This window comes from Monopterus albus, unplaced genomic scaffold, assembly GCF_001952655.1.
Source record: "Monopterus albus unplaced genomic scaffold, M_albus_1.0 scaffold82.1, whole genome shotgun sequence".
Classification (NCBI taxonomy): Eukaryota; Metazoa; Chordata; class Actinopteri; order Synbranchiformes; family Synbranchidae; genus Monopterus; species Monopterus albus.
The window spans coordinates 2,069,694-2,082,023 of record NW_018127962.1 but is presented as its reverse complement, the minus strand read 5'-3'; the positions used below and the strand labels follow the sequence as shown (position 1 = coordinate 2,082,023).

The following is a 12,330-nucleotide window of genomic DNA, read 5'->3' as shown; positions in this document are numbered from 1 at the left end:
AGAGGCTGTACAATTCAGATGCCTTTAACCAGAGAGACAGAAAAAGGCTCTTACCTGCTTTAGCTAGAGGTTTAAAAAAAGGGCTATAATCCCTCCATCCCCGTTTGCTATTACCCACCTAGACAGCCCAATTCTTACACTGTCTGCATCTTAACTTCTTTCATTGTCTCTTCTAGGCACTCCGCTCACACATATGTTTTTCTCTCAATATCATTTTAATTTTCTCTGCTTTAAGTGTTTAGAAATTTTAATAAAGCATCTGCTAATTCTTCTCTGACATAGCTGTCTGTCCTGCAGTCACATCCAACCAAAGGGGACAAGTGAGAGACAAGAACAGGAAGAAAAACCAACAGCAAAGATCATGATGGGATTTTTAGCAAAAGGTGAGGAGTTCATTAAAGTCATCAGGATTCAACCTCTAGGAAACATGAATGTCAATCCATCATATAATTTTTGAGATCTTTCAATGTGGATCAAAACAGCAAACTCGCCTACCAACCAACACTGCCATCACTAGAGATGCACTACTTGCGTGACCAAAAGTCCCAAATGTTCATGGTTCGTGCTTCTCAAATGCAACTTCTTTGCTCGTTTCACACCACTGTAAATTGAATGCCTTTCCGGGTTTAGACTATTAGACGTAACAAGCAAATTGTAGGCATCACCCTAAGTTGTAGGAAACTGTTAAAACCAACTTTCACATTGACATTCCATAATTAGTAGTTTAATCTTTTTAATTAAAAAGAAAATCTATGGGTTAATAGAGTATTAAAATATGTAGTTTCAGTCCTAGTCTTCATGTGTATTGAGGGCACCTTAATTAATCAGCTCTACAGCGAAAGGCTAAGACAACACAGCAATCTCACTAAAGACCTATAGTATGCTTTGTGATTAGGAGGAGAACACCATCTCCTTGTCTATTCCTGTGATGTATAATCTGTTTTAGACTAGCAGTCTGTTTTCACAGCAGGGTACAGTATATTGTGCATGTGCTCTGAAACTGCAAGTACAAGGCTAAATTGGCTGTTGAATGCAAAAACAAAGTCCATGTTTGGTATGTCTGGCAACAGAAGCTGAGAAAAAGAGAGAGAGAGGAAGAAGTCCTTCTATGTACATACTTGTTATGCAGAAATGTTATGCAGAAATGTATGTTCAGATTTGGGCTGAAGATGGCAAACTTCTGCCCTTTAAAAACTCTTCTGAGCCCATCACACACACACACACACACACACCTTGTAAAAAGTATTAACACTTCAGCTCACAAACAGATCTGGCTGTGACAGAAAATATTCCAAACATATTCTGAATGAATTACGAAGAGGATTATCAAAAAACCTTTAACATGCATATACATTTGATATATCTAAAAGGTGTTTGCATGATGCATGTTATAAGAAATGTTTGTGGTTGATTTTCATCTTCACTGTCCCTTCCTTCGTCCCCATAGGTTCGCTCGTCCTCCTACACATCAGCTTTTTCACTTCCCATCTTCCCTGCCACCTAATCTGTCTTTCACGCATCCAAATGCTTTATAATGTTTTAATGCTGGAGCTTGGCCCCTCCATGGTAGCCAGGTGTCTATTTATGGACTGCACCAATGACCGGAATGACAAGAAGGGAGGGAAGCCAGTGTCTCATGAAAAGGGGAAGGATTATAAAGCAGAATAGCCTCCATTTAGAGAAATTAGTCTTTAATGACAGTGATATCTAGAGCCAGCATGTGTGTTTTAATGGCAGGCTGACTGGCAGAATAAAAATAAATATATAAACGCTGTGATTAATGTGGATGAGTCAGTCCTGTAAGAGGACGGGTTCTCCTCCTACTGAATCACTTTTAACCTGTCAACTCTGTCTGCTCGCTGGCATGTGGAGCATGTCATCTGCAACATCTGTATTCAGAAAAAGCTATATTATTTGAAGACTAAAATCAGCAGTCATCTGCAATGCCACCTACCTATGCGGTCTATTTGCCTTCTATCTCAGCAGCAAACAGTGAAAACTGCAGTGACACATGCACAACAGTAGAAAGCAGAGGTGGGTACAAAGTAACTAAACTTATAAATTAAAGGGCACCTTTAAAATAATTTCACTAGGTACACAAATAAAAACAGAGTGCAAAAAACTACAGGTGGAAGCAATATGAAGAAACAGAGCAGTGTGTCAAAATAGGCCGTGAAGGAGCAGACTGCTAGCAAACGAACATGGATGTCAACAACACGGGTGTCAAAATGTTCAAAAAAAGCAAAGGAAATACATTTAACAGGTTTGTTATGCATCAAGGCTACACAATACATTTTGGTGAATAGGTATAAAAAGAACTTTTTTTGTTTACAATAAGCCTCCATAGGGCACCTTCAATTTACAGATTATTTGCTCAATTATTTATTGTGTCTGCATTCAAATCCCGAGGGAGGGTGGTACAAACCATGTGTCAAATTCTTCTAGGCTGTATTAACACATGCAGAACAGCACAAGCAGCTGGTGGAGGAAAACAAACTAATGGCCCTAGGATCACGCTATTGAGTGTAATTATGTTATTAGGCAAATGCTTGCCTCCGTCTGGCTGACTTCTGAGCCATCTCTGTCATTTTATGGACAAATAAATCATGACAAATCAATATGAGCACACTTGTACAAATGATACAGCAGCTGGTGAGCTGCTTCTGTGCTGCTCATGCCACACACACACACACACACATACATACATATATATATATATATGTGAATAAGCCAGTGTTGCTGATAAGTGACTGAGCAGGCTTGCCAAGTAACAAACTAATAAAGTGATGAAGACAGACAGGCAGAGCAGGAGAATGATCAGAGAAGATCAATGGCTAAATGAATAAAGAGAGACATAAATGGAGGTGAGGAATAAAAGGAATGTACGATAACCCAAGAGCTGAATAATACCAGAGAAGGATAAAAGAGGAGTGTTCACTGGGTTTCAATCTGCACTGTCCCTGGCATCCCCACAGGCTTTGAGGCATATGAAAAGAGTTGAACACACACACACACACACACACACACACACACACACACATTACTTTAAAGAAGCTCAAGAAATGAGTCTAAAATGTTTTTAGTAGCTATGGCTTCCTGAGTTTTTCCATCAATGCAAAGCTCTGATGGAGCAAACGACTTGTCAAAAAGTAACAGAGAACGTGTCAGGCATTGCACAAGTGTGTGTGCAAATGTGTTTACTCAATGTCTAGTTTGACAAAACCTGTTCCTGTGAGCTAGCTAAAGCTGACAGATCATTCTCTCTGACTACGCACACACACACACACACACACACACACACAGTCTTGGCAATCTAAAAGACCTTATTTGTGACTCCTCCCTCTAAAGACACCTAAAACAAACAGGTCACTGCTGAATTTACATTCCTAATCTTTGCTGCAAGTGTGCTTGCATATCCAAGCACAGTTACATAAAACACCTGAGACAAACACACAGACTATTAAAAAAAACCAAAGGCAATCATCGCTATCAAATCCATGAAAAACTGTTCTCCTGTGCTCAGTAGTAACGTGAGAACGCACCTGTCTGGAAAAGCTGGCAAAGAGAGAATTGCAGGGAGTCCAAGTGAGAATGAATTAGGGAGGCAGCTAACAACACACATTCAAATCCCAGCTGAGTGCCTCATTTCCTATTACACACATGCTTTGGAACCTTTTTTTTTTTTCAGGAAGTGGGTGGGCCAATAAGAATGAAGACTTTAATGAAGGAGAGAAAGGGAGCAGAGAGGAAGACAAAGTGGGTGGTTTTGACAAGAGTCAGAGCTGCCCCAGCTGCTTTTTCCTGTGGTACAGGGTGGAAGCTACACATAACACTGGTTACAAAATCCTCAAAGAACCGAAACTACAGAAAGATGAGGAGTTATAAAACAGATCAGACAAGCTCAAATTAATCCAAACTAGCTAAAGTACCCTGAGCTGACAGCTCTTGTTCAGACCCAGACCATTAAAACTATGCTAATCAAAGTCAGAACCAGGAACAGAAACCCACCCAAAATCACTAAACTAGCTCAGTTGTCAAATGTCAACCAGCAGAACCGGTAATCACAGTACAAACTTGTTTCATCTTGAATGGGGAAAAAAAAAATCTGTTAAGGATTTAATTTGAGGAGCAGTGGTGTGGACAAGGCAGGGTTATATAATGGTGGCCATTAAGAGCAGAGCCTCTAACATGTCCTGCTAAATATGTTACACATTTTAATATTGTTCCTCAGTTTATATCACATCTTTTTTCACACGATCAGTGTGAAAAAAGGCTCAGGACTATTTGTGTTGTGTGTGTGTGTGTGTGGGGGGGGCATTTCTGTTTCCATTTTGTTTCACATTTGGACAAACACATACAGTTTATAGTACAGAGCTGCCTGTAACTAAGCAGATATGACAACAGAGTCTGTGGTTTGCGCATGTGGTTTTTGCTGCTGAAAGATCTGAGAGGGAGGAAACCTCTTACAGCAGCCTCCAATGCATCTTACTCCCTCCTCTCGTCCCTCCAATTCCCCATCTACCTGCAGCGTGTTAACCTGAAGTGACTTGTGATTGTAGTGACCACTGTGGGTTTTTTTTTTTATTGAAACACTTATCTCCCCGTTTACTTTCCATTTGTCTTTCTCTCTTTCTCTTTCTCTCACAGTGAGCAGCTTTTCACATCACAATTTGAGATGGCTCTCATAATCTGTTAGTGTTCAGCCCTAGAATGTCACAGATACCCACTTCTGGTGCAGATAATCATCTTGATTTCCAAGATTTTTTCATTGAGATAAAGGGATGCTACATCTAATAGTATCTATGCCTTCAACAGTATATTTTTGCAGGGAAAATCAGCACTGATATGTCACCTGTGCTGTGCTTGTATTAAGTAGGTGTAGCCTTTACAGTTTTCATTGTTCAAACTGCTCATGAAGCTGTGACTATGTGACACTGAATGAGAGCAGAGCAGCACGATCTTGTTGCTACATGACCTGCCGGGCATCACTGCCATGAACCATTAAGAGACATGAGACGCCAACAGCCACACATTAACAAAGCCTGTGCATGCTTTTTTCACATACACTCACACACAGCCACATTCCAACTATACAACTTTAACAGTGTGCAAACGCTCACTCAACAAACCAGTCCATTTTAAAACAGCAAGCCACTCCATGAAAAATATAGCAGACCGTTTGTACATACTGACATGGGGCTTCGCGATAAACTGCATACTGTTCCCCCTCACAGAGGAAACCCCTCAGCTGGCTAAAGCTGCATAACATGATAGCTATGAGGAAAAACCCTAACAACACATTACAGTGGCCGATAAGCTCTTTGTCTCTGTCTGAGTGAGTGAGAGAGAGAGAGAGAGAGATCACCTGAAGAATCTACATGTCTCTTAAAGGTCCTGACAGACCACACATACACAGTTGTTAAACAAAATAAAGGTACAAAGTCTGTCGTTATGACAGATGTAACTAAGCCTACGACAGTAGCTCGCTAGATTAACGAATAGCAAAGCCTTCCCGTTTTGACTGCTGTTTTAGTTCATGTTATTTAGCTGATTTAACTGGTAATACCTGTTCGTTTGCCGTACTTGCAACTAGTAGCTTAACGTAACACAGCTTGTGTTAAAACCTGAAAATCTGTCTCAATGTACTGGAGCTTCAATGGCAAACAGTTGCTTTCCCAGCCACATAATTCAGTGCATTTGCTAAACAGTATTAGCTGCAAACTGTAAATGAATCCCCCCCGTCCCAGACTCTCTACCTTCGCTTGCTGAACGACTTCGAGCTGTCACTAACATTACGGTTGCTTAGATTAGCTAGTTAGCTAGCTCATATAAGGCGCGATACCAAGTAAATCGGGGAAGTTACGGTACTTACTGGCATGCTATCTGTCAACTTCCTGATATCGCTGCCCTCTATCGTTCCGACAAGACCAGTAAAAAGCTATCACTTCGCTATTTCATATATCTCCTCAATAATTCATCAATATCAGCTCCTTCCATCTTCATTACTTTCTCCACTCATACTACCTTAAACGAGAGAACTCGGTCTCCACAGAGTGACAGACGGACAACCAATGAGAAAGCAGTATATATTCTAACTGCCACGCCCCTAAATGTAACACCCAATCAAATTAGACACTAGACTCCATGTTAATAATTTCCACGAACATGGTAGATTGTCGCTTCAGTCATTACCCTTTGACAGCAATGATCTCCCACAGGAGCTATAAGTAAATTATTTATATAAGTTATTTATTGGCAGTTTGTAATATACTTCAGCATATACCTTGCAATTAAACAACGTTTAGTAATTAGTTACTTTGCCTTCCATTCATTTAATACAAATACATAATATTTAAATTTTTTACTGTGAACATGGGCTAATCAAATTTCTTTTAATTGTTTTGCCGCACTAACATTGGAGCAGAGTCAAAGTCATTAAGGACATAATTAGTATAAGTTGCTTGCATTAAACACCAGCAATATTTTTTACTACATTTTTTGTTTATTTATTTACAAAACGTTTTCATTTAGATACTAACTCTGTGTTCTCAGATTAACCCATACCCACCATACACATTTCATGCCAAGTTAATCTACAATGCTATAAAACAGTACTCTAAAACTGTTAAACAACATTTGACTGCTTGATAATGATCTCTGGAACAATGGATTTTCCAATATTAATGATGGAGACTTGCTTTCATATTAATAAAAGCTGGAAAGCTACAGTTTTTAAACAATTAATAAATGCAGTGGAGCTTTTGTTGATAATAAGCAGCAAATCTGTTTAGTCTGATTGTTACAAAACATAAGTACACTAACAATCACAGCAAATCCCCAGTTCAGTTCTTATTATTGCTAGGAGATTGTGTCCTGTGGTGTTCCTTCAGTGAATTATATATCAATAACAATCCAGTGCAGTTATCAGCCTCAATACTCTTGCATTTGGCAAGAACAGTCTTTATCTAGGCCATGCTTTTGCAACAATCTAAATGTCTAATCAGGCACAAAATTCTTTAAAAAATAGTGATACATTTATTGTTTTGAGACCTGAGTATGTGATTTCAGGAATTTTAACCCACAAAGTGCAATTTCTGTGAAAAGGAAGGAACAAGGAGTATAATTTGCAGAGTAACTGTTAGAATACTAATACTAAAGTGAGTCTGCAATGCCCCCTAATGTTGGCTTAAAAAATGACACATGGAAAATTTCTTTAGACAGTACTGTTTGCTATTTTTATTACAATGTTAATAAAGTATAAAAAGCAGATATGAGTCTTTATATCCTTGTAAGCCAGCAAATGAAAAGCCCCCTAAGCACTGAAAAAGTATACCATGCACAACATTGTGTGTTTCTAAGATTTCCCATGTTGAAGCAAATGCTAGGATATGAATACAGATTATTGACACTGATATTTGGTAGCTTTGTCCATGTTCACAAATTGACAGTAGTTTGCAACTGTTTACCAAGAAAAGGAGCTGCACATTGAGCAAAATTTTATTCTGTCTGAGCTATAACAGTAGTCTGACTGTGTGACATGATGTGTTTCCCTACCCACAAGTGTTAAAAGAGTGGGTATAATCTTTGTAAATATTTGAATCTTAGGCCTATTAAAAAGTCCATCCATCCATTAGCTATACTGCTTATCCTGAAGAGGGCTGCGGGGGGAGCCAATCCCAGCTGACATTAGACGAGAGGCAGGGTATACCCTGGACATGTTGCCAGTCTATCACAGGGCTGACACTTAGACAACCATACTCTCCTATGGGTAATTTAGAGTCACCAGTCAGCCTAAGTTGCATTTCTTTGGACGGTGGGAGGAAGCAGGAGTACCCAGAGAGAACCCATGCAGGCACAGGGACATGAACATGCACAGAAAGGGACCAGGTCAGTTGAGGCTTAAACACGGAACCTTCTTGTTGTGAGGTGACAGCACTAACCATCTGGCAACAATACCGCTCTTATTTAAATGCAATTTGTGGAATCAATTAAAGCATTTAAAATGTTTATAAACCAGCTACAAAAGAGGCCCTGCAATCTGTGCAGCCTCAGAAAGGACTTCTCCAGCTTGTTTTCTGTAGTCTGCCGACAAATCCTTCGCCCTACTCACTTCCCTCATGTTTTCCTCCAGGTTCACAATGAGTCTTCCTTGCTCCTGGTGAGATGATGCTACTTCCTGCACTTGCTTAGTCATTCGATCACTGCTACGGAGCAGCCAGCCAGCCAGCTCTTGAAGTGTGGTACCCTTAGATACGGTGGCCTTGGCACTCTGAGATGTGCCCCTCATTTCATTCTGAGCCAACTGCAGAAGTGGAGGCAGTGGTTCCTCCTCACTGTTGCCCTCTAACTCCACAGGAACCACACTGAGGGAGAAGTCATAGCCTTTAATTCTAAAGTAGACCCTGTGTGTGGCTTCTGGATGTAGCGACAGAGACAGAGATAAAGATTAAAAAAGAAGAAAACAGAAACAGGAAACTGAATAATTTGAGCTCTGAGTGTCACTCACTGTGCTCCTCTCTGATCTTCCCCACACATTCAGCAAAAGACAGGGTGTCACTGTGGGCACAACCGTAGGCTTGTTGTAGGTTGCTGATGTGTTCAACCATGGCCTCATAGCACGCTTGCTGCTCATTGAAGGTCTCAGCCATGTCAGAAAACCTCTTGTCCAACTCTGGTACACACACACGTCTCATCACCAGCCTGCCGATTCGCTTTACAGTCTGTGCTTCTGGGGGAAATAAATATATCACAGATACACAAAAGAACTCATGCAGCAAAGACAAACTGATCCATAGTTTGATGCACTAGAAGTGTATGGGTTTAAAACACAAACATATAATCATTAAGAGAGATAATGTCGCACTGGATGCTGGTGATGTCTGCCTGGCTGATCTAGCTCCATTCAGGTCAGGTCTGGGCTGCAAAAGAGGCTGCCTCTGAAATAGCAGAGTTTTCATTATATATAATCCAAAAACATGGTCAAAATACACATAAAACATTAATATACACATCAATTCAGCTAACCCAGCATTTATATTTGACATTTAAAAAAAAACTTTGTCTTACTCATTTTAGTGTCTCATGCTCATGTTTCATCTCTGCACTTTTTTGACACAAGGAAAAAAAATGTATAACGTCTTTTTTATGAGGACTGTTTTCCTGTGTAGCACGGTATAGTTGAAAAGATTTATAAAGAGACCCTTTTTATATTCAGATAGACTAGTATGGGTTAATCGAGTAACTTTACTGAAGCAAAACAGTAATCAAGTTTCTCGTCAGAACTCGAAGGAAATATTGCCATATTAACATTATCATAACACTCAGTGAAGCATAATCACATACCCTACCTCGTTGCCGGAGTTTTCACAAGAGAAGCACCAACAGCAGAGAAAACGATGCATTTTCTTCAACTCTGATGTCTCACAGTTTGTTTTCAGGTCAGTTATTGCTGACAGCATGCATTTGTTTTGTAGCCCGCATTCCGCTGACATCAGCGTCATGCGACTTCCTGATGTTTTAAGGATTAGTGTAGAAATATGAACGTGACAAACAGGCAGGTACACATACCTAGCTACAGGTGAAATGGAACGAGATAGGCTAAGCTAAATGCTGCAATACTAACTGCACGAGTATATTGATTAGATATATATAGAAATGTGTATTTCAAGACACAAAAACCGCTAATGTGTCTTTTCTCCTGAAAATTTCCCGTATATACAAACTGTAGTAATCAGCTGTGCGATCCTGCAGGGTAGTGTGTAATTCGCGACCTCTGTCGGTAGAGGGGGTGACCGTGAGTTATGTTCAAGCATAAGCAAACCACAGAAGAAGAAGGAAACCACAATAACGGCTAACTAGACTTTGAGTTTTACATACACGGCGCTAACCGGGTTTATTTCAACACCTGGCATCAAATTCATTTTTATGATTTTCTCTCGGCTGGCTTTCAGGGAAAAGCTGCCACCAAACAGCCTTGTTTTAGTTCTTAAAATCACAACATGATACTCTTTTCTATTAACATTTAGCCAACTGTCAGTGGCTGAGCGACAACAAAGAGATTGTTAGCTACACACACTGTTTGCAGTGGCTTTTGAATTTGTTGTTTAATTTCACTAAACAGATAGCATTAATCTGGCTGACATGACGGGGATGGCTTCTCCAGAGAAAGGGTCCAGCTCCAAGAAGAAAAGCGAGAGGAAATGTGCCACCAAAGAGGAGTACAGACAGCTATCCAGCATTATGGGAGTCATGAACACCCTGAGGAAACAGGTGTGTGAGTGTGTTAGGGAGGACACTAAATAAAAAGACAAGGCTGTCCGTCTCCCACGGAGACTTTTTGTGTTTTATGTACGTGTACACAGCTTTGATAATGTATTTCCCACTCTGTTTTGACACTTGATAACTGTGTGTGCTTGTTTTCTTCAGGGTACCCTCTGTGATGTGACCCTGGTGGTTCAGGGGAAACACTTTCCTGCTCATAGAGTAGTGTTAGCTGCTGCTAGCCACTTCTTTAGTCTCATGTTCACCAGTAAGTGTGCACACACAGACACTTAATTATGGACAGATGTGCCACCATCACTTCAAATAGTATTTCAGAATCAGAATCTGCTTTATTGGCCAGGTGTGATGGCAACCCAGGTGTGTAGCTGCTCCTTTTTTTTTTAAGTGAATTTCAGAATCTGCTTTATTGGCCAGGTGTGTTGGACACACAAAATAGAGTACTTAAAACAGAGTACTAGAGTCCTGTAGGAGTCTGTATAATCTGTACAATGTATATATACAGGTATTGCACTGAGGTTTATGGTCCAATCATATGGTCATTGGTTAAGTGTTCATCAGAGTGACAGCCAGGGGGAAGAAACTGTTCCGGTGCCTGGTTGTCTTGGTGCACAGTGACCTGTAACGCCGTCCAGAAGGGAGGAGTTCAAACAGATTATGTCCTGGGTGTGAGGGGTCTGCAGTGATCCTCTCCACCCTACTTTTGACCTATGAGGTGTACAGGTCCTCTATGTAGGGCAGGCTTGAACCAGTGACCTTCTCTGCAGTCCTCACTGTCCGCTGAAGTCTGTATTTGTCCTGTTTGGTTGCTGAGCCAAACCAGACAGTGATGGAGGTGCAGAGAACAGACTCAGTGATTCCTCTGTAGAACTGTATCAGCAGCTCCTGGGGCAGGTCGAACTTCCTGAGCTGGCGCAGGAAGTACATCCTCTGCTGTGCCTTCTTGATGATGGTCCTGATGTTGGACGTGCACTTCAGGTCCTGGGAGATAGTGGAGCCCAGGAACTTGTAGGATTTTACTGCTGATACAGTGCTGCCAAGTATGGTGAGGGGGGGTAAGGTGGGAGGGCTCTTACTGAAGTCCACTGTATCTCCACTGTTTTGACCGTGTTCAACTCCAGGTTGCAAACTTAAGGAGCTTGACAGAGGGGTCCTTCGAGATGCAGTTGTTGGTGCAGAGTGAAAACAGCAGAGGGGAGAGCACACATCCCTGGGGGGCGCCTGTGCTTATTGTCCGGGCGCTGGATGTGGTTTTCCCCAACCTTACCTGCTGCTTCCTGTCTCTCAGAAAGCTTGTAATCCACTGACAGGTGGGGGCAGGCACAGTGAACTGGGTCAGTTTGGAGTGGAGGATGTCCGGGATGATGGTGTTGAATGCTGAGCTGAAAGTCCACAAAGAGGGCCCGTGCATAGGTCCCTGGGGAGTCGAGGTGTTGCACGATGTAATGTAGTGCCATGTTAATTGCATCGCCCACTGACCTGTTTGCCCGGTAGGCGAACTGCAGGGGGTCTAGCAGGGGGTCTACGGTGTCCTTCAGGTGGGCCAATACCAGTCTTTCAAAGGACTTCATAACTACAGATGTCAGGGCGACAGGTCTGTAGTCGTTCAGTCCACTGATGGGGGGTTTCTTGGGGACTGGAATGATGGTGGAGCATTTCAAGCAGGAGGGGACTTCACACAGCTCCAGTGACCTGTTGAAGATGAGTGTGAAGATGGGGGCCAGCTGATCAGCACACACTTTCAAGCAGGAGGGGGTCACACCATCTGGGCCTGGTGCCTTTCATATTCTGGGAGGCCACAGATGTAGAAATGTGCCGGGGAAATACTCAGAAATATTTTTTTAACTAACTAGGTTACAGTTGTTGTTGAGTATATTCAGATTTTTAAGCAAAAGAAATAAAAACCAGTAAGCTATGAATATAGATCCTTTATGTCCACATAACTGTTTTAGCACCAGACAAATTATGACCAGTGTACTATGATGATTGATTTTGTAAATTAACATTATGATATATATGATTATTCATTGTTGGTTATGAAGTGCTGCTGAA

The 12,330-nt window shown here is 41.3% G+C and overlaps 3 protein-coding genes across 6 annotated transcripts in view; 1 reads left to right on the top strand and 2 right to left on the bottom strand.

Moving 5' to 3' along the window:
* The window catches only part of hycc1 (hyccin PI4KA lipid kinase complex subunit 1), a 20,529-nt gene extending 14,481 nt beyond the window's left edge, over positions 1–6,048 (bottom strand). For 2 of the 3 annotated variants that reach the window (XM_020606946.1, XM_020606948.1), the window contains exon 1: positions 5,873–6,048. The gene's annotated coding sequence lies outside the window, so the exon portion shown is untranslated. Of the gene's footprint in view, positions 1–3,542; positions 3,629–5,872 lie in introns of those variants that run through there. The other variant, XM_020606947.1, reaches the window with a different exon arrangement.
* Positions 6,049–7,231: 1,183 nt separating this feature from the next.
* On the bottom strand, positions 7,232–9,705 carry LOC109963898 (uncharacterized). Of its 2 annotated transcripts, none has more exons than XM_020606814.1 (4): positions 9,348–9,705; positions 8,864–8,936; positions 8,507–8,725; positions 7,232–8,415 (listed from the first exon to the last, which is right to left on the bottom strand). In XM_020606814.1, the coding sequence occupies exons 1-4, from the start codon at positions 9,498–9,500 to the stop codon at positions 8,018–8,020; spliced, it is 843 nt and encodes a 280-aa protein (XP_020462470.1). In that variant the 5' UTR covers positions 9,501–9,705; the 3' UTR covers positions 7,232–8,017. The 2 variants fall into 2 exon arrangements, with proteins under 2 accessions (XP_020462470.1, XP_020462469.1); XM_020606813.1 differs by having other exon boundaries at positions 8,507–8,728; positions 9,348–9,701.
* A 134-nt stretch (positions 9,706–9,839) lies between these two features.
* The window catches only part of klhl7 (kelch-like family member 7), an 8,565-nt gene continuing 6,074 nt past the window's right edge, over positions 9,840–12,330 (top strand). The window contains exons 1-2 of the mRNA XM_020606811.1: positions 9,840–10,269; positions 10,426–10,528. Coding sequence (XP_020462467.1) covers positions 10,141–10,269; positions 10,426–10,528 — 232 coding nt within the window. The 5' untranslated portion in view covers positions 9,840–10,140. The remainder of the gene's footprint in view (positions 10,270–10,425; positions 10,529–12,330) is intronic.

Excerpts from the sequence above, each read along its gene's own strand:
- LOC109963898 (XM_020606813.1), bottom strand. The coding sequence starts at position 9,500 with ATGACGCTGATGTCAGCGGAATGCGGGCTACAAAACAAATGCATGCTG. Across the intron at positions 8,937-9,347 it reads GTGAAAACTCCGGCAACGAG|AGGCAGCCTCTTTTGCAGCC; the intron begins GTAGGGTATGTG and ends CTGCTATTTCAG. Across the intron at positions 8,729-8,863 it reads GCAGACATCACCAGCATCCA|AAGCACAGACTGTAAAGCGA; the intron begins GTGCGACATTAT and ends TATTTCCCCCAG.